Below are 22,484 nucleotides of genomic sequence, written 5' to 3' on the forward strand. Positions count from 1 at the left end.
AAGAGTCATGGTGATCTTCACCCTTTCTTTTTACATTTTATCTTTTGGCAAGCACAACATGTTGGAAAGATCCTGGTATATATGGCTAATTGGATGTGAGTTTTCATGAACTATTATTGTTGACATTACCCTTGAGGTAAAACGTTGGGAGGCAAAACTATAAGCCCCTATCTTTCTCTGTGTCCGATTAAAACTCCATACCCATAAGTATTGCGTGGGTGTTAGCAAAGACTAAATGATAGTTGAGTATGTGGACTTGTTGAAAAGCTCTTATATTAACTCTTTCCTATATTATGATAAATTGCAATTGCTTCAATGACTGAGATTATAGTTTGTTAGTTTTCAATGAAGTTTATGATTCATACTTGAAATTGTGATTGAATTGTTACTCTAGCATAAGATCATATGACAAGAATTATATAAGTTGTTGTTCTAAGAATGATCATGATGCCCTCATGTCCGTATTTTATTTTTATCGACACCTCTATCTCTAAACATGTGGACATATTTTTTGATTTCGGCTTTCGCTTGAGGACAAGCGAGGTCTAAGCTTGGGGGAGTTGATACGTCCATTTTGCATCATGCTTTTATATCGATATTTATTGCATTATGGGATGTTATTACACAGTATGTCACAATACTTATGCCTATTCTCTCTTATTTTACAAGGTTTACATAAAGAGAGGGAGAATGCCGGTAGCTGGGATTCTGGGCTGGAAAAGGAGCAAATATTAGAGACCTATTCTGCACAGCTCCAAAAGTCCTGAAACTTCACGGAAGACATTTTTGGAATATATAAAAAATATTGAGCGCAAGAAATTCACCAGGGGGGGCCACACCTTGCCCACGAGGGTGGGGGCGCGCCCTACCCCCTGGGCACGCCCCCCTACCTCGTGGCCCCCCTGGTGGCCCTCCGATGGACATCTTCTGCTATATGGAGTCTTTCGATGAGGAAAAAATCATAAGCCATCTTTCCGGACAAGACTCCGCCGCCACGAGGCGGAACCAATCTAGGGCTCTGGCGGAGCTGTTCTACCGGGGAAACTTCCCTCCGGGAGGGGGAAATCATCGCCATCGTCATCACCAACACTCCTCTCATCGGGAGAGGGCGATCTCCATCAACATCTTCACCAGCACCATCTCCTCTCAAAACCCTAGTTCATCTGTTGTATCCAATTCTTGTCTCTAAGCCCGGGATTGGTACTTGTGGGTTGCTAGTAGTGTTAATTACTCCTTGTAGTTGATGCTAGTTGGTTTAATTGGTGGAAGATCATATGTTCAGATCCTATATGCATATTAATACCCCTCTGATTATGAACATGAATATGCTTTGTGAGTAGTTACGTTTGTTCCCGAGGAGATGGGAGAAGTCTTGCTATTAGTAGTCATGTGAATTTGGTATTCGTTCGATATTTTGATGAGATGTATGTTGTCTCTCCTCTAGTGGTGTTATGTGAACGTCGACTACATGACACTTCACCATTATTTGGGCCTAGAGGAAGGCATTGGTAAGTAATAAGTAGATGATGGGTTGCTAGAGTGACAGAAGCTTAAACCCTAGTTTATGTGTTGCTTCGTAAGGGGCTGATTTGGATCCATATGTTTCATGATATGGTTAGGTTTACCTTGATACTTTTGTTGTAGTTGCAGATGCTTGCAATAGGGGTTAATCATAAGTGGGATGCTTGTCCAAGTAAGGGCAGTACCCAAGCACTGGTCCACCCACATACCAAATTATCAAAGTACCGAATGTGAATCATATGAACGTGATGAAAAACTAGCTTGATGATATTCCCATGTGTCCTCGGGAGCGCTTTACACCATATAAGAGTTTGTCCAGGCTTGTCCTTTGCTACAAAAAAGGATTGGGCCACCTTGCTGCACTTTATTTACTTTTGTAAATTGTTGCTCGTTACAAATTATCCTATCACAAAACTATCTGTTACCTATTATTTCAGTGCTTGCAGAGAATACCTTGCTGAAAACCGCTTATCATTTCCTTTTGCTCCTCGTTGGGTTCGACACTCTTACTTATCGAAAGGACTACGATAGATCCCCTATACTTGTGGGTCATCAGTCATATCTACTGGGTCAACATTATCTTTGTAAAACTTCAACTCCTCTGTCACACAAACAGACTCGGCATAAGCAATGTCGCCTTCTTCACACTCCAAGGCTATCTTGCGACTCCCATGCACTGTTATAATACCCTTGTGACCCGACATCTTCAGCTGCAAATAAACATAACAAGGCCTTGCCATTAACTTAGCATAAGCCGGCCGCCCAAACAGAGCATGATAAGGGCTCTTGATTTTAACCACTTCGAATGTCAACGTCTCAGATCTGGAGTCATACTCAACTCCGAAAGCAACTTACAGAGATATTTTACCAACCGGATATGCCGACTTACCAGGTACCTCACCGTGAAAAACAGTGTTCGACGGCTTAAGATTTTTGTCAGTCAATCCCATGCGACGGAAAGTTTCATAATAAAGGATATTGGTGATGTTTCCTCCATCCATGAGCACCTTAGTAAATTTGTGCCCCCCAACCTGAGGTGCCACCACCAGCGCCAAGTGACCTGGATTATCAACCCGGGGCGGGTGATCCTCACGACTCCACACAATGGGCTACTCAGACCATCGCAAGTAACGGGGAATCACCGGCTCAACGGCGTTCACAGCCCTTTTATGGAGCTTTTGATCCCGCTTGCATAAACTTGTGGTGAAAACATGGTATTGCCCACTATTCAACTGCTTCGGGTTACTCTGGTTACTAGATTGCTGCTGCTGATTCCCCTGATTGTTCTGTTGGTTGTAACCACCCTGATTATCTTGGCCTTGAAAACCAGAATTAGAACCACCACCATCGTAACCCAGGCCATGAGAACTAGAGCCTGAACTGCCACCCGGCCCATGGTTATCCTGAAAAAGATTAGAATTTTTGTACTCCTTCATAATGAATTCCAAAGGTGAGTGGACGACCTTTCCCGTGTACCGTGCCTCGGGCAGGGCTGATTCAGCAGCCGCTCAAGATCGAAACCTGGCCCCCTAATCCGAGGAGGTGGCTTTCCCTTATGGAGTTGTCCATTATTCTGCGTATTGGTGTTAGCCACAAAATCCAAACTATTATCAGCTTTGCGCTTACCGTTGCCTCCCTGACTTGTCGGGTTATGTTGCTGCCTTTTGGTATTGCTACTCTTCTTTCCCTTTTCCGACTTTTCATCATCAGACTCGGGGTCCTTGGTACTATCAGAGTCAGCATACTTAACCAGAGCCGCCATCAGCTCCCCCATGTCACTGCAGTGGCGCTTGAGCCACCCTAGCTTCTGCTTAAGGGGCATAAAACGACGATTCTTCTCTAACATCAAGACCGCTGAACCGGCATTGATACGATTCGACGAGTGCAGGATAGTTAAGACCCGACGCACCCAGTGGGTTGTTGACTTGCCTTCTTCTTGGACACAGGAATCCAGATCCACAATCGACATATGCTGCTTGCATGTATCTTTAAAATTTTGGATGAATCGGGCTTTCAACTCAGCCCATGATCCAATGGAATTGGCGGGCATCCCTTTTAACCAAGTACGGGCCGTCCCCTCCAGCATCATGGTGAAATATTTGGCACACGCAGCGTCGCTAGCATCCAGCAGTTCCATGGCCATCTCATAACTCTCGACCCACGCTTCAGGGGGCAGGTCAGCTGTGTAGTTAGGTACCTTACGAGGACCCTTGAAATCCTTAGGCAAGCGCTCATTCCGCAGAGCCGACACTAAACATGGCACACCCAAAGTTCTAGAGGTTGCGCATGCCTCTACCGAAGTCGTCGGATAAGCCGGAGCATGTTGATGAGCCGCGTACTGAGCCGCCAGCTCAGCCTCCTAACGCGCCCTGCCCTGATCCACCAGAGTCTGGGCATTAGCACCGCCGCGTGCCGGGTCATGTCCACGGGGCTGGTTACGGCATTGTTTAGTACTTGAAACCGCTGGTGAGTCAATGTGCCAGCTGTAACTCCGGCATGGACGAGAGGTCGAGTGAATCCGCTCACGACTATAAGAATAAGCCGCTTGCTGCTCCAAAGCCGTCTGAAGAAGTTCTATGGCCCTCTGTGTTTTAACCGCCGTCGGGGACTCGCCTTCAACCGGGAGAACCACCAATCGCGTTGCCGCAACAATCATATTATCCAACGGGTTAGAATAATGACCCGGAGGTGTTGGAACATACTGAGGTGGAGTATTTTTCAAACGTGGCAGGTCTACCGACCGTGGCTGAACCGACGCTCCAGTTCCAGGTGCTTCGGCCGCCCGGCTCACCACCCGCGGGTTGCTGGCCCTCGCTCCAGGCGTGTTAAAGAGGTTTCTCACCTCATAAACTGAATGTAGACGAGTCTGATGCCTCCTCCTCATGACTTCGTTCGAAGTGTTCTGATCCAACATGAGCTGCAAGGAATCTGCCTGAATTCGTTGTGCCTGAACATCCAGAGCATCCCGCTCCGCGGTCATCCTAGTGTTCTCAGCCGCCAGGTCTTCCTTAGCTTGAGCTATCTCATCTCGCAACTTTGCAACTTCCGCGTTATGCTGAGCTTGATTTGCCGGGTTAACCTCTGTTGTTAATAACGTCGTCAGAGTATCCAACAAGCCGACCAAGACCTGAGCTGGCGGGTGCACAGGGCCTCCTTCCCCGGCCGCCGTTGCCGTTGCTAACCCGGAAATCATTGCCGTTGCAGTCATAGAATTTTTCCCTGGGTACGTATCGGCCATGAAAATCGCGACCCGGTTCGGTGGCTCATAGGGGTCCGGAAGACTATCGCCATCGGAACAGCCCCCAAGCCGACCGTCTTGAAGCTAATACATTGAGTTAGTCTCGCCTGTGGACGATTCACCGTCGGAGTAGACGGCCCTCTCACTGCCAGACACAGATCCTTCAAATTGTGCCCCATGGATAAACCCAACGAAGGCGTGCTTCACGGCGGGTTGAACCCGGGCGGGTCATGCACACTGAGCCATCTCGATGATGTCGATGCAGATGTCCGGCTCAGGGCCCGGTTCGTCGATCTTGTCGATGAAGACGTGGATTCCGCCGAAGGGGACCCGGTACCCATACTCGATTGAGTCAGCCTCGGGACCCTAGCCTGCATCATTGATGTAGAGCTTGCCGCGACGACTCTTGGTCATCCAGTCCACAACGTATCCCTTGATCCCTTCGAATTTGCCCTGTAAGAACTCGAAACCACTGTGCGCTGGCCCCATGGTGGGCGCCAACTGTCTTGAAATTGTCACGGCAGATGTTCTAGCAAAAGGACTTAGTTGTGGAGCCATCGCAACTAGGTTAGCTTAAAGGGGTTAAACGGGACAAAGGACACAAGGAGTTTATACTGGTTCGGCCCCTTGTGGTGAAGGTAAAAGCCTAATCCAGTTGAGGTGGTATTACTTGGGTTTTGATTACCAGGGAGCGAATACGCTTGACCTAGCTTTCGATCCATGTTGTTTCTTGCCCTAAACCGCCGACAGATCATCCCTTTATATATACAGGTTGATGCCCCGCGGCTCACGGAGTCCCGGCCGACTCATACACAATGTGTCCAGCTCGATGACTAACTATGCCTGCCTTACAATACAAGTCATACACATATGGTGGTTTATACCTATGGGCCTTAAGCCACCTTTGGGTTTTGGGTCCTTAATAAGCCTGCTATCTAAACCGCCATCTTCAACATCTTCACGGGCCTTGTCTTGATGAACCGTCATCGGTATAACCCGGCCCCTCCTGGGCGGGTCATACCCAATAGTCATATCCCCAACACAGACCATTGCACTAGGCCTTGTTCGATCATTGCATTTCAGCGCTTATGCCATCGTGTCTCTAGAATTTAGAGAGGAATGGCAAAAGCATCAACATCAAAATGTGATTGTGGAGATACCTTACTGTATGCTGGAATGGCGCCGCACAATTGTGGGACAAGGGAAATTGGATGCACTTGTGCTTCATCTAGAAGCTTCAGGCGGCAGGAGAGAGTGCTCACCCGAGCCAAGATCTTATAGGGACCGAAGAATCAAAAAGAGTGCTTGTGGATGGAGCGGTTAGAAACTGAACTTTGCGCGTATGGATGAAGCTTCAGAAAAACAGAATCTCCAATAGCAAATTCACGATGGCTACGAGCCTTGTCAGCTTGGTGCTTCATTTTTTTTATTTGCCCTGTTGAGTTGTTGCTTCAACAATTCATTCATGGCTGCGAGTTCCTGAATCCATTGTTGGGCATCCGTTATAGGTGTAGCATCAGGAATTTCAAGCCCCCATTGCCTGGGCTCATACCCATATAGCGCCTTGAATGGGGGAAACACCAATAGCAGAGTGATCAACCGTATTGTACCAATACTCTGCAGAAGGCAACCACTAGGACCATTTCCTGGGACAAGAGTGAAGAAAGCAACGAAGGTATATTTCCAAGCATTAGTTCACATGCTCTAACTAGCCATATGACTGATGGTGGTTGGCCATGCTCAAATCTCAATCAGTGCCCATCAAAGCAAAGAGTTCCCTGCAAAACTTGCTCGTGAAAATGGGATCACGATCAGAAACCATAATAGTTGGTAGCTCGTGCAACTTGTATACAATGTCAAAGAATACCTTGGCAACTTGAGTAGCAGAAAAAGGATGGCTAAGAGGACAAAAGTGAGCATATTTAGTGAACTTGTTGACCATGACAAGGATCCAATGATATCTGTTGGAATGTGGCAAGCCACCTATAAAATCCAGCATCATAGTAAGCCTGGCTTGCGACGGAACAGGAAGAGGTTGGAGCAGCCTCGGATAATTTACTCGTTCGGGCTTTGCTTGTTGACACGTTTGGCAACCCTGCACATAGTGTTTTATCTGCTTCTTCTTGCCCGACCAATGGAAGAGTCAGCGTACACGTTTGTACATGACATGAAAACCTGAGTGTCCCCTGAACGCACTGTCATGAAGTGCCTAAATGACTTTTGCTTGAAGAGGTATATTTTATCCCAACTAAACTCTTCACATGAACTTGATGACTCCCTTTTATAGAGAGTAGGAGCGTGTAGTGCTGGCGCGGCCGGAAGCAAGATCAGTGAGCAACTTCTAAGCCGCCAGATCATTTTTGTAACTCTCTACATCCTTCTCGAGCTAGACTGGTTGGCAAATGGAAACAACCATAGATCAGCAGTGGGTTGCACCTTGCGGGACAATGCGTTTGTCGCCCCTTTTTCAACTCCTTTCTTGTAGCATATTTTATAGTGAAGTCCAATAAATTTGGTAAATGCCTTCTTTTGCCACAGTGTGTTCAAGCGCTACTCTGTGAGAGTCTGACTTAATAGGAATGATAGACTACTCATATCAACAAATAATTCCTTATTTTTGAGAGACCATTTGAAAAGAACTTCAAGTTAAGTGTGCTTGGGATGGAGTAATTTGAGGATGTGTGACCATCTGGGAAGTTGGCTCCAGGTGCTCATGAGGAAGGACAAAGTGCACATGAAAGACTAGTGTTGTTGGTCTATGGGCCAGTCTAAATCCCGTCAGGCGTAACGGCCGAGAACCAGTGGCCGTGGCGTTACATGCTCTTGCAAGTATGGCAAGCTACTATGATCTGTTTGAATGATGAACTCGATGTGTTGAAGATAAGAGCGCCAAAGGTCCACCACCATTATAATGGCTAGGAACTCCTTTTCATATGTAGACAAACCAAGCATCTTTGGGCCCAAGGCCTTACTCAAATATGCAATAGAATGTCCTTTCTGGTGAAGCACTGCCCCCACTCCCCAGTCAGTTGCGTCCTTGTCAATAACAAAAGGAACAGAGAAATTTGGCAATGCCAAGACCGGTGCAGAGATTAGGCCCTGCTTGAGCAGTTGATATGCATGTTCAGTGGCAGGCGTCCATCGAAAGGGAGCATGTTTCTTAAGCAAGTTTGTCAGTAGTTTAGTGATGATGCCATAGTGTCGCACAAACTTACAATAGTACCCTACCAACCCCAAAATCTGACGCAGCTGCTCGACATTAGTTGGTGTTGGCCAGTTCTCAAGTTCCTTGATTTTGTTCTTGTCAGTTGTGAACCCCTTTTGACTAACAACATGCCCCAATTACGAGATCTGTCGTTGGACGAAAGAACATTTGGCATGCTTGACAAGCTATTGGGCGCGCTGAAGAAGTTGGAGCACCTCGCTCAGATCCAAAATATGTTGCTCAAGTGTCTTGCTGTAGACAAGGATATCATCAAGAAAACAATGATGCAACATCAAAGACAAGGCTTCAGGCTACCATTCATAGCACTATTAAATGTAGCTGGTGCGCCACTCAAACCAAAAGGCACCACTCTGTACTCGAATTGGCCATTATGCGTTTGAAAAGCAGTCTAGTATTAAGCTGAATCTGGTGATACCCAGCTATAGGTCGAGCTTAGAAAACCAACTAGACCCTGTAAGTTCCTCTGGTAGTTTGTCAATAATTGGAATGGGGAACCTGGTTGGTCTTGTGAGGGAATGTTAACAGGATGAGCCCTTGGAATGAGAACAATTTTGTGATTGTGGATATGGCGCGAAGGTAAGCCAATTGGTTATGCAAAGACTGCTGGAATCCATGTCAAAACTTCAGATATTACTGCAGGGACTGCTTCTTCATTGTTGGGGCCCGAGGTCATCGTGAGAGCATAAACCTGTAACAACGGAGACGTAAAGGCGAGCAACATAATGAAAGCACCTGTGAGTGGGCCATGGCATTCTACCAAAGGTAGATATAGCACCTGTGAGTGGATATACGCCTTGCGACATGCATCCCAGTGAACCTTGGTCGCAGTTTTGGAGCCAGGAATTAAAGATCGGGGCAAATGACACAAACTTATGATTACAGAGGCCAAACTACAATGCATGTATTTTTTTCTAAACTATGCACTGTTCATTTCCAAATTAGAAGCAAATCAGTGATGTTAGGGGGGCAGGCCCTACTGGTCCCCCTATCTCCGCCACGGTTTGGTCGGTCCCGATCGGTCCTAGACCCGAATGGAATATTCGGTCTTATGTGTGTGTATATATGATGAAAACGTCCGAGGAACACAAGTAGAAGCTATATGATCCATGAAGACAACACCTTCTAACTCTGAAACCCCAGACGTGTGTATCATCCTAACATACTGGCAGCAACAGACAGACACGGTGACAATACATGCAGTCACACCATGCACACGAGCACAAACCAATGACCTAGCAAAGTGCTGGTAGCTCGATCTCAACTGGAGTGGAGGAGGCTCTTGAACCACTGCACCGAGCTCTTGGGGTACCTCTTGAGCTTATCGTTGTAGTCGACGAAGTAGAGCCCGAACCTGGACGAGTACCCGGCCGCCCACTCCCAGTTGTCCAGCAGCGACCACGCGAAGTAGCCGCGCACGTCGCACCCGTCCTCCCTGCGTCAACCACCACACCAAAACACGTAAGACTTACTAAAACATCACGCAAATCGTACACCTTTTTTTGCTTCAAATGCATCCATGGCAATGGGAAATTTAGCACAAATTGAGAAGTGGTAGTGTAGTGTACTACTTTATGGAGGCGGCCAGATTGGTGAGGTAGTCGTTGTGGTACTTTATCCGCTTGGTGTCCTTGAGGGCGTCCTTGAGGGCAATGAAGGGGCTGTTGCTGTCATCCATCCCTGCATCAGCATCAGCAATCGCACACCGTCAGAGCTCTGAATCTCATGTCTATTGACATGCAGGATCATAAGGACTCAGGTCCGTCGCGCCCTTACCGTTTTCGGTGATGTAGATTGGTGGGCTGTTGTACCTGTTCTTGACATAGTTCATCAGGCTCCTCATCCCTCTGGGCACAATGTACAACCATATCGAGTTCGCCTGCATAGCCGCATCAATCTTCAGTTCAACTTCAATCACATACAGTTTTACAGTTTACTAGAACGATAATCTTCAAGATAATGTGTGCATGCCGCCCGGACTCACCCTGTCCCCAATCGCTCTGCCGTTCTTGAATGCTGCAAATCGTCAAAAACATCAACATTCCCATTTCTAACACGGGTGAAAGTACAAACTTGAGGGAGATTCAGAGAGATCACTGACGGAGGCTGATGGTGCCGGTGTCGGCGAGGGTGTCGTTGAGCAGGCGGACGATGATGTCGGTGTCGTTGTGCCTGGTGTAGTACGTCGTGTAGTGGTTGATCCCGACGAAGTCGAGCGCCCCCTTGACGAGCGCGGCCTCCTCCGCCGTGAACCGGGGCAGCCTCTCCCCGACCCGCTTCCGCATGGTGGCCGGGTAGTCGCCGAAGAAGAAGGGGTCGGCGAACCACCCCAGCTGGAACTCCTGCGCCCGCTTCGTCGCCTCGACGTCGATCGCGGCCGACGACATGGGCTCGTACCACATCACGTCGAACGCCATGCCGAGCTGCCCGTCCTGCGCCGCCCTGTACTTGGTCCTGTATACGCGGGAAACGGCGGCGTGGGCGAGGATGAAGTTGTGGGCGACGATGTAGGGCTCGGTGCCGGAGTTGCCGGACTTGCAGTAGAGGTGGAGCAGCACGGAGCAGCGCCCCGGCGCCTGCAGCCCGGCGTCGTAGCCCTGGATGGCCACCGTGTGCGGCTCGTTCACCGTGATCCAGTGCTTCACCCGGTCCCCGAACGCCGCGAAGCACGTCTCGGCGTACTCCGCGAAGTCGTCGCTGCGTTTTTAACCATTATTTTTGCCATGGAAATTATGCAAGACTTACTGTAAGCCATGAATCTACCGTTGGTTAAGTTGCAAGAATGGTTGCAGGTTAAGAGGGTGGTGTGTGCTCACACAATCTGCCTGTCGAGCCACCCGTTGTACTTGTCCTCCAGAGCCTGGGGGAGGTCCCAGTGGTACAGGGTCACATATGGCTGAATCCCTGCAAGATCACGAATTTCACATGTGTCAGTGCCGATCAAGCAGGACTACATAGAAATACAGATAGGCATATGTTACGATTGCATTCACCTTTAGCGAGCAGTGCGTTGATGAGTTTGTTGTAGTGGTCGATGCCGGCCTGGTTGACCTGACCAACACCATCTGAAAAAGACACACACAGAGAGAACGTTTGCACATGTCAGGACAGAGAGCGGCCTGAGTGAGATCACGGACAAATCCGGTGATTTGAGGTGGAGATGGGCGGCCTACTTGGGAGGATCCTGGCCCAGGCGATGGAGAAGCGGTACGCGTCCATCCCCATGTCCGCCATCAGCTGTATGTCCTCCTGACAGACAAGAAACCACCATGCATCATTCTTCCCAAAGCATCAATCACATCGAGATGCGCAAGACCTCGTATGCTACTACAGATCACTACTAGTATGGCACGTATGTACGCAGAGCAGAGCAGTCGGTGTTGAGCGGTAGCAGAGCGTGGCGCTCACCTCGAAACGGTGGTACTGATCCACGGCGACGTCGGCGTTGCTGAAGTCACTGATCTTTCCTGCACAACAGAGAGGGTCGTGTCTTGTGGAATCAGCCAGAGTTTACGAGTCTCAACCGGCTCCAACTAATTGTGATGTCTGCCTAATGCAGCGAGCTCAGTTAATCCTTACCTACGATTTCAGCTTATTAGATGTACACTATCAACCTGAACTAAACACAGCATGGCTAGATTAGGGCTGCCTTGTCGATGTACTCCACTGCTTGGAATGCAAATGCAAATGTGGTGAGTGCAGAAGGGTGGGTAGGTGGGACACGCACATCAATCAGGGCAAGCATGCACAATGTGTTTTGCTTTGCGCCACTAGTTATCCACGCTTTTTAAGAAAAAGGAAGCGTTGCAACGAACAAGGAACGCTAACTTCATGGCCACTTTCGGTCAGAGCTAGCTTAGACTCGGTGGGGAAAGACAGACTGCCAGTTAGTGCTGCGATATGAGTGTGAAGACGACCCTACCCGCAAAAAAAAAAAAAGAGTGTGAAGACGACCCAATGATTGGGCTTGCGCGCTGAGGCAGTTCCAACATTCCTTGACAGAGATGGGAGCTCCATTTACGTGGTGGTAAAGCTTCTTGCACCCAAGGTAAAGGCGCTTGTAACTCTGTTGACACAAACGGGTAATCCCAGGAAAGAAGTTACAACGGCACTGAAGGTCAGGCCGGCCCAGGCATGTTTGTGACTCGATCGTGAGTTGACGTCTAGCTTATCCAGTCAGCGACGTGTATCCTGGTGCGGTGGTGCACGTTGTAATGGTAAATTACGACCACATAGCCCTTATCAGTTCTTCACAAATGCACGTGGCCGGCTGCACTGTAGGCACTGAGAGGACTAGCTTTGGGGTGCTGTCCCTGGTGATAGTAAATAGGAGTAATACGAGAGAATTATACATACATGCATGTAAGTAAAGTACGTACGTACCGAAGGTGTGCGCGAAGGTGTCCCAGATGGTCTGCCCTCTCCCGTCCGCCTTCACCGCCCCCTCGTACTGCACAAGAGGATATATCATTACAACATAAGACAAGTTATTCAGTAGTAGAGTAGTACGTACGAAACAACACAAGATTTATTTTGAAGAATGAAGCTAAGCTCTGGGTCCTCGCGGCGGCCGAGCGTTTGAGTAATTAGATATAGATGTTTTCCTCTTCGTCTCGAACAATGACTTCTTCTTTAGTCAATGAATGACCCAAGCCTTTTGCCTTTCTCTCCTAAAGAAAACGATTTATTTTATCGGGCCATGAACTGCATGTCGAGCTCGTCTTAAAGTAACCAAATCTATGTATTAACCGTGCTGATTTAGTACTACACTAAGTGAGTGACAGTTAATATGGATAATACGAGGGAGTAGTCCGTATAATTGGGAAAAAAATCCTATACGACCTGGGTCGTACGCCCTCGTCGTGAGACCACCTCCAGTGACCGGCACGTGGCAATTCGAATCTCAAAGCAAACCTATTCTCGATTCCCCTTTCTTTCTCCAGCGCCGCCGCGATTCTCATCGTTGTTGTTTCGTAGAACCACCGATGCTTCATGATCCCTTCAATTCCCTCTCCTTCTCGTCTCTGAAGACGGCAAGAGAGCCTCCTGGCTACTCCGGCAGCAGCTCCTTCCCAAACTTGCAGATTCATGCGACCAATCCACATGGTGCCGGTGGATGGTCTGAACAAGGCGAGGAGCAGCAGGGACGATGATATATCCATTGCGCAACCACGGCCCCTCTCGCCAATTTACGGCAGCGACGAGTTTAGGGAGCTGCAGCCTGCGCCCTCTTGCTCATTTACGGCAGCCGCGGCCTGCGCCCTCTCACTAATTTACCTCCAGCCAGAGCTCAGCGCAATGGTGCGTCCTATCTAGGACCAGCACCAACGTGGGCATAGCAGGTTGAATCAGTGGCGCCCTGTGTCGAGGCTCTAGCTGCAAAACATTCTGAAGCCATGTCGCAGGGAGCACCAAGACTGCTGGAGAAGAAAGGGGAATCAGAGAATATCGCTCTTGTTGCTTTGAGATTCGAATTGCCAGCTGTCAGCCCCTGGAGGTGGTCTCACGACGCGAGGCGTACGACCCAGGTCGTATAGGATTTTTTTCCGTATAATTGGTCCCGTCATGGCAGCGTTGCGCGTCCACACAACGCACAGCACAGGTCAAACGTACGCTCTGGGAGGAAGAGGACGGTTACAGTGGGGGCATGGGAGCCGCGCGCAGCATGTGCGGTGGTGCTCGCGCGCGAATGGGCACCGTCCTCTCCTCTCCACCGGACGGACGCGCGCCGCCCGTGAACCTTGAAAATTCCGGTCGTTTTCGGCAGGTTTCGCACCCACGGTCAAGCAGCTAGGCTAGGCAGGCAGCTAGCCCGGCGCCGACGGGCAGGGGGCACGGGCACGGGAGAAGAGAATATATGCATCCGTCCCGATGGATCATGACAGGTCGGGCACGTAGAGCATGCATGCGTAGTACCTGCCCCTGCTCCTTGATTGGGACGGTCGGTCTCTTCTGCTGCATAGTCTTGGCATGGATGGCAATGAGTTGGGCAAGTGATTAATTGGCTACACAAGATTTGGCAGGGGCCGCTAGGTCTAGCAGTAGTAGTACACTTAATCGCGCATGAAATATTTCCTTTATTTATTGGGAGAACAAATTAATGCTGTTAATGGAGTCTAATATTTGAAGAAAGAGATATAGATAGAGACCTAGAGAGAGTGGATCATGGTTCTAAGAGTGAAAAAATCTAGCTAGCTAGACAATGTCTTTTTCACCTGGGATGAAAATCTAATGACTTCTTTTTTAACTCGTTGTGCAACTTTGCCGTGTACGCGCGTCCACGGCGAATGTTATGCTTGAGGTGGATGGCCTATGCGCGACCGATGGATACACAAACAGAGATGGTAGGCAGACGAGGAGAAGAGGGTCCAAAAGGCCGCCGTCAGAAAGCAAACCCAAGGCCACAAGACAAGAATACAACTTTTGTTCCTTCCAACCCCTTCTTTGTCCCAACTTGGCCTCTAGGCTGCCAAGTCCCATCCCATGGCGATGCTTACAGCAAGGCCAATGATGTATCTTAGGGGCATGGTCTTCTTCCTCCTAGCTATGACGGGGCATATACTCTTCGATCTTATCACACTGGTACTCTACGCACCGTAATCATTTTTTGCAAGGAATCCAAACCAAAGATTCGTCAATTTGTTCCAAGCAAATCATCGACGACCCACGTAAAACATGATCATGGACACTCGTTCATCCTCCACACACAACATGCATGCATGGCAGTGGCACTAGAACTGGCGCGCATGCACGAAGACGGAAGTAAAAAAAAGAAAAATCAATGGCGCCACCATGCAAGTCAGATTCGCCAAGATCCATGGACGCGCGGCGGACCAGCGAGAGAGATGGAGGGAAGTGGCAGGCAGCCAACGAACGAACCTGGTACGCGGCGGAGGCGGTGCCGAAGACGAACCCCTTGGGGAAGCTCCCCCTCGTGAGCGCTCCTCCCCCGCCGCTCCCCTCAGCCCCAACGCATCCCCGCGGCGGCGCGGCGACGAGGAGGACGAGAAGCAGGGCCAGCGCCGCCGCCGCGCCGCATTGGCCCGGCCGCTTTATCCCCATCCCGGAGCGAGAAAGAGAAAGCGGGCGTACGTCGTGGTGCGTGGGCTCCGGAGAGCACGCAGACGCAGGCACGGACGGACAGGGAAAGGAAGAAATGCCTAGTGCGTGACTGTGTGTGCGCGCCGATGTGTTGGCCGGCGTGTGGGTGGGGCGGTATTTATAATGGCGATGGAAACCGAGGCATGCACGGCTCCACCGATGAGCCGGTCCAGAATGGACTCACCGGCGAGCTCGGTCGATCTGGCGTCAGCGGTCGGCCGTCAGTGTACTGGACTGGGCGATTGCTTTAAGGGAGCGAAGTGTGGAGGCTGAAGCGATGGTGGTTGGGGACGCGGCCGGGAACGGGAGTGTGAAGGGGAAGCCGGGAGAGGAGGAGCTTTCTCCCTTCCTTTTTCACCCCGATGGTTGGTCAAACAGACATTGTTATTGAGCAATCATTCCGGCTGCGGTACATGTCGTGGCTGCGGTTACTCAGATACGCAGCTATGCAGATTGTCACCCTCAAAAAACAAAAGCTATGCAGATTGTCGCTCTGAAGAACTGGAAATAATATGCCACTATCAAAGTAATTAATGAAAATATTTCCACCAAAATCTACATGTAAAAAATGCTAAATAATTTTGAAATAAGCCTTTTCAACAATTCAGAATGTGTACCATTAGCCTGCCAATAGAATAGAACCCCCTTCCCTCCACGCGTGCCTCTCCTCCTGAGCAGGTTCTTTTTCGTGGAGCCTTGAGGACATACACAATGGGGCTATCTTACAACGACATCAGCATAGTTGCTGAGTTGGAAGGATACTTCTTTTCTTTCCGGTGTCGATTTCAATAACGAACGCCCTTGCCCGCTGATGGTGCTAGGAGGCTCCTTCGACCATCCTTTCCACCGCCTTGATCAGGGGCCATTGATGCTAAGTCGACATACACCGCCGCCTCGCCTTCATGCAGATTGTAGTTCTACCACAATCAGATTTCTCAAAATAATAATTATTAAATAGGCATAAATGAGCACAATGAATGATAGACCGTGCACATTTACTTATTTTTAATTTGTTGATCGGCCTCATCTTTACATAACTATTCTCTCAACTCCAATGAATAACACATGTCCTTATTTGAATATTTAATTTGTACCATTTTCGGTGAACAACACAAAGAAACGTTCCCTTTTTAGGGGAAATCACTTAATTTATTACCCAAAGTTTGGGATCTTGTCCGAGACTACATACGAAATACAATCCGACGGCCCTAGGCGCCATTCCTAGCACAATTCCTCCCCTACAGCAAGCTTAGCTAGGATACGAGCAGTGTAGTTCGCGGATCATGTCTTATAGCTGATTTTCCAATCCTGTCAAGCATGTAGCAGCACCTTGATCTCTTCAATTAGTGGGCCCGACGCAAATAGGTTCTTGTTTTGATCGTTGATCATACACACTACCTCCCTACTATTGAACTCGATGTGTAGTTTCTGAATACAGATTGCAACGGTGAACTGAACTGCCCTCCGCCCTCCGGCGTGCAAGTATCTCGACAATCTCAGGGTTCACACTGGAAGGAAAGAAGTGAGCAGCGGCTCCTCAAAAGGCACCTTCGTGATCGCGCGTGACCACCCGTCCTCCTCCCGTGTCTCCATGTCTTGATGTTGCACCGTCCGCGTTTGTCATTACCCAGCCTGGTTCCGACGACTTCCATCTCTCGACTGGTGCCGGTACGGGTACCTTCGCCTTCTTCTCCATCGCGACATTCTATTCATCCATGTAGTTTGAAACTGAGCTCCATTCATCCATTGCTTCATTTCTCGCCATGCAAAGCCCATATAAACCTTGAAGCATAGTTACCCTCTCCTCTTCACCAGCTTCACCAAGCCACATGAGCATCCATTGCAATAGGGCACTCTGGGAGATGACCAAAGCCCAGGCGGGGGGGGGGGGGGGGCATCTTTTCTCTTAGTAATAAACGAATCCACATTCCCTGCTTGAAAATAAGCTTTCCATATGGATCTTTTTATATCGTATGTAACATGCCTGAAGTTTTTTGCACTCCATGTTTTCAAGCTATGCATCACTTCTTTTAAACTACCCGCCACTGAACGTAAATCACCCGAAGGGAGCTTCCTAGCCCATGCCGCAACTATCACCTCTGAAAGCGCAGGATCGCGCTCCGACATGATCTCACACCTTAGTGTACGCTTTTTTTTAATTTCTTTCCTCCGCCACCATTTGCACCAAGACGTGGCCAGATGCGAAACACGCGCTGCTGGGAAGTGTTGACACCAAGACTCATCCACACACACTTTGTCCAGCCTAACTCGAACGCTCCGGTCCCCCAGCTGGCGTTATCATATGTGAAAGGTGCTCCCGTGAAACTGAGTTTTTCAAGTTCACAAACCAAGAGAGAATATCGCAACGCCGCCCTCTGTTTTTTCCCTCCATGCTGCATATACTAGAGAAGTGCTCGTGTTGCCACGTCGCTTCATTAAAATCACCGCACACGAACCATGGTTCGCTTGACGTTGATTGCAGTCTCTCCAAGTGTTGCCACATCACATGTCTATTTTCAACTCTAGGTTCTCCATAGACAAAAGTGCCTCCAAGACACATCAGTGACAATATCCACTATCACCTCATCAATATATCGCTGGTATGCATCTAGAATTGTTACATGCAACGATTCAGCCCAATAGAGAGCTAGCCTGCCACTGCGTTCATCACTTCCTACACCATGAAAATCTTTCAGTCCCAATCTCCATCGCAACTTCTCCATCTTCTCATAACTCTGTCTGGTCATCGACAAGAAGACCAATTTGAGGGAATTGGCTTCTAAGAGGACCAAAACCTCGTGAACCATTCCCCCAATTCTCCGTAAAGATCAAAGGCTCATCCACGTATCAGATAGACCACAAAAACCAGCCATTCTAGCAAGACAACTCGACAAAGCGAAGACTCTGGAGATCCCAGGAGCGAAACGAACACTAGACGGCTAGATGAAGCCGACCAGGACAAGGAATCCACACGCAGGCATGAAACAACCATGTACGTACGTCATCATTACATAACCTACACGTACGTACGTATGTCTGTTTGGTATTAGACTCTGACATTTGGCACCCCTGCATCATGGGGATAGGAGTAGTGACGGGTGTTGCCAAAATGATGGCTTCAGACTTGGCTTACTGATGCTGCATGCATCGCCCACATGAAGAGGCCGGGGGCACATCCTCCTTTTCAAAATAGAAAAATGTACTGCACCGCACATGTAGATGTAGGACGACCACGTCGGTTGACCCCATCCACGAAGCCGTTGTAATTCCGTCTCTTGGTACAACTGAATTACGTAACAAATCAAGCGTGTTCTTCTTCTTCTTGACCTTTTGCAGTGACACGATCGCCGTTTTTGCTCTAAACAAATGCATGTAGGGTTTTACGGAAGCGTCCCGTGCACGGATCGTCACAGGATCAAATCAAAGGCAGCGCTCTAATTTCCTGCTGGCGGCTTCTGCTCCATCCGTGACAGACATTGGCGGATACTCCTACAAGAGGCCGAAACATACGTATCCAACAAGTGGAAACGGCACGCTTACCCCTAAATATCTCTTCTTAATCAGTTAGATGAAAATAAACTGGCCCTCTTCCCTTTCGACTACGTTCATGTCGTCGCGGCGGATGGCGACGGCGCTCACGGCTCTGGATGGAGTAGACCTCGCTTGTGCACTTGTGCATTATGTACAGTCCTATTAATGTCCTGTAGCAGGTCACGTGTCAAAGAAACAAAATGTGCCGGCCCCCTGTACGTACGTTCTAGCTGTGATTCGTGTGGTGTGAAGCATCGGAATTCGTCTGGATCGGCCGCGAGAAAGAAGAAGACGGCGGTCGTGCGGTTCAGACCTGAGGCCGGTCTCAGGAAGGACGGAGGACGAACTTGTCAAGTTGCAGTTCATGCATGCATGCACAGGAACGCGCGGCATGTGCGGGCAAGCTGGCTAGCCAGATGCAGCTAGCACATTCATTGTTCTTGATCGGGCATTAACAATTCCGGTCCGGCCATCCGTCGACGGAGCTGGTGACCGGTGTCCGGCGGGTGTCCTCTTCTTCTTGGATTTCGACGTCTCTGTCCACACACGACGCCGACGGCCCTTCGCCGGTCGTTTCCTTCCTCGTCAGCAGCAGGACGACAAGATTCAGTTGCATGTGGACGGCATCGCACTTGGACTGCACATGCATGGCCGGTCCGTGTCTTTGACTCATTACGCGCGGCAGTACGAGTGGATGGGGTTGTGGTTCACTGACTTTACCTGGGCTGATTAAGGCCACTCATATGTGGGGCCCCGAACATGCTCACCCACCTGTCAGTGGCCCAAAGTCGGTTGATGTTACATCAGTTATTGTTGTCCATTTGTCTCAAAAAAAGTTATTGTTGTCCATCTTTCTTTCTTTTCCGAAACGTGACAATTTCTTGTATGCCATTTTCATCAAGTGAGAAATGCCTGGTTTTGAGATAGCTCACCATCCATACAGAACAGTAAGTGAGAAATGCATGTCTACTACAACAAGTTGTGTCCGACTCCGGCGAGGGAGGGGTGATGACGGCGGCGTGCCTTCGGCTCGTTTCGGTGATTGTAGTCGTCGCTAGGTGGTCTACGGATCTGGATGAAATTTTTATTATTTTTAGTGTTCGTTGTACTGCCATGATAGAAGATGAATAGATTGAAAGTTTTCTCGCAAAAAAATTTATGAAACCAGGATAAAAATGAAACAATCGCCCTCGTCATCATGGGTACTAGCACTACCACCCGACCTGAGGGACTCACTTGGGCGTTCGGGTTTACCCGAAATTTCGGGTCGGGTAGTTCGGGTTTTTTGAAATTCGGGTTTTCAGAAACAACTCCCGAAATATCCCTAAATAAACTAAAACCCGAAATATCGGGTACCCGAATTTTCAGGTTCGGGTTTAGGTAATCCCAAATTTTCCAAACTGTGAACAAATGTACTTACTGATGTGATGTGATTATTTCCCCTCTTCTTCTATTAATTAGTCTATATGAATGATGATTAATTTATACTTACAAATGCATCCATATTCTATTTGAGGTGAGAAAGAAACAGTGGCAGTTGCATCAGTACGGCTGTTAATTGCCTCAAGCTGCTACACCTACAGAGTACAGTAGCCTCAAGCTGCTACAGAGCCACACGCTTGCCAAAAACAAAGTACATTTGAGAGTAGTTTTTAGCAGGATAATTCAGCATGGCCAATGTCAGTTTTTAGCAGGAAAACTTAGCATGACAAATCAGTTTTCAGCAGCATAACAACATGAAAAATGATGATTTTGAAGATCATAAGTGCATAACAGCATGACATTTTCAGCAGCATAACAACATGAAAAATGATAATTTCGAACATCATAAGTGCATGACAGCATGGCATTTACAGCAGCATAACAACATGAGAAATAGTAGTTTGCAGCAACACATTGCATGGCAATACTCAATCGCCACAATCTTAACATGATACATAGATCCACTTCTCAGCAAATAGTAGCAACTACCAACTAGCACAGGTGTTCACCATAACCCACAAGTACATCATGACAATGATTCAAACAACATAGTAGGCTACGAGCCACCAGCCACGAGACATAGCATAACACAAAGTAGTTCAGTTTAGACATTTAGTAGCCACCACTTGAATCAGCCATGTATCATCAGTAACACTCCAACACCAGTTCACAAGCTCATGCTGCAACAACAAATGCGAGTTCATTGCATTATCATACAATTATATGAGGATATGTCAGTTGTCAACTTGCATGTCAAAACTTAAAATGTTATACCTTTAAGTAGATGTTTCAATGGTGGAGTTGAACTTGCTTCCTTCTGATTTGGAAGTGGAAGACAAGCTTTTGTCACTTTTATCTTGCCGTTTTTCTTTGGGCCCAAATTCTTCAATTAACTCTGCAATGGAAACAATGAAATTATAATAGCTCCAAGATCAAGAGAACAAGAATAGTAGAATACAATAGCTAGCGCATTTAGAAATCTGAGAAAATATTTCACATAAAGAAACTAGGAAGAAATCACTATTCTTTTTCCAAAAAGACAACAATGGTGTACCTTTTTCGATCATCGCCAACTCCTCCATATTTTCTTGAATGTCAATAGGTGTTCCCATTCTCAGCCAATCTTGTGCACACACTAGAGTTTCCAACATGAATGGAGTAAGGGATGTATGAAAGTCATCTAAAATACGCCCACTTGTGCTGAAAGCAGACTCTGATGCTACTGTTGAAATGTGTATAGCAAGCACATCACGGGCCAAGCGTGCCAATATTGGAAATCGAGCAGCATTGTTCTTCCACCAAGCTAGAATGTCAACATTGCTCTCTATATCCTCGGTATCTTTAGCAAGATATTTGTCAAGTTCTGACTTGACATTCATACTCGAACCATTGTTCATCTTCAACTTCTTTTTTATAACATCAGTGAGCAAGGCTCCTCTGCCTCCCTTTGATTGTCTTGGTTCAAGTACTTGATTTGGTAATTCAGCTGGAGCATAAAGATCTCTATATTCATCAAATAAGTTATGGACACAAGCTTTAAGAGCTTCCCAAACATGTTGTCCCTTTTCCTCACCAAACATTTCATCAACAATAGCATTTGTGAACAACGATAGCTTGTATCTTGGATCAATAACTGCAGCAACAAAAATCAGTAAATTGGTATTCTCCTTCTCCTTCCCCCTTCCCTTTCCCCTCCCCTTCTCCTTCTCCTTCTCTCTGTCATTCTTGTCCTGCTCCTTTGTGTGCCAAAGCCCCCAGTACTTGTCAAATTTATCTTTCATTCTTTTTCCCATTGCTGCTTGCAAAGTATCAGGACTATTTATCCAAGCTTGAATCAACAAACGCACTTCTCCAATCTCATGAGTGAATCTATTGGAAGTCACATGAAGAGTAGCAGAGACACGAACAGTAAGGTCATGAAAATGCTCCAAAAAAAATTCTAACTTCTTTGCATTCTCCCAATCTGATTCTTCAGGGAAACCAAAGCCATCATTCTCTTCGGAAATATCATCAATGTAAAGGATATCCTCTTCAGCTAACCTTATGAACACTTTCTCATAAATATTGGCGGCTTTGAGCATGAGAAAAGTTGAGTTCCATCTGGTCGGGACATCAATCTTCAGTGACGCCTTGCTGTTTATCTTTTCTTCCTCGGCAATCTCCTTAAACTTGACCCTTCTTGAACCACCATTTCTAATATACCTAACAACAGCTCTAACACGCTTCACAGAGACATCCACTTCTTTTATGCCATCTTGGACAATAAGGTTAACAATGTGCGCAGCACACCTCATGTGCAGGAACTTGCCATTAGTTATGTTTGTTTTGTTTAGCTGCCTCCTCAAATAAGAAATGCCACCATCATTGTTAGTTGCATTGTCAACAGTT

General features: G+C 47.8%; 1 protein-coding gene across 1 annotated transcript; it reads right to left on the reverse strand.

Moving 5' to 3' along the window:
- Positions 1 to 8,845: 8,845 nt before the first annotated feature.
- Positions 8,846 to 15,394, reverse strand: LOC123085067 (beta-glucosidase 6). Its single transcript, XM_044506638.1, has 11 exons — positions 14,862 to 15,394; positions 12,366 to 12,432; positions 11,391 to 11,449; positions 11,156 to 11,231; positions 10,976 to 11,047; positions 10,799 to 10,886; positions 10,084 to 10,679; positions 9,967 to 9,998; positions 9,759 to 9,861; positions 9,554 to 9,662; positions 8,846 to 9,417 (listed from the first exon to the last, which is right to left on the reverse strand). The coding sequence occupies exons 1-11, from the start codon at positions 15,042 to 15,044 to the stop codon at positions 9,243 to 9,245; spliced, it is 1,560 nt and encodes a 519-aa protein (XP_044362573.1). The 5' UTR covers positions 15,045 to 15,394; the 3' UTR covers positions 8,846 to 9,242.
- Between the last annotated feature and the right edge of the window lie 7,090 nt (positions 15,395 to 22,484).

The sequence above is a fragment of the Triticum aestivum genome, chromosome 4A (genome assembly GCF_018294505.1).
Source record: "Triticum aestivum cultivar Chinese Spring chromosome 4A, IWGSC CS RefSeq v2.1, whole genome shotgun sequence".
NCBI lineage: Eukaryota > Viridiplantae > Streptophyta > Magnoliopsida > Poales > Poaceae > Triticum > Triticum aestivum.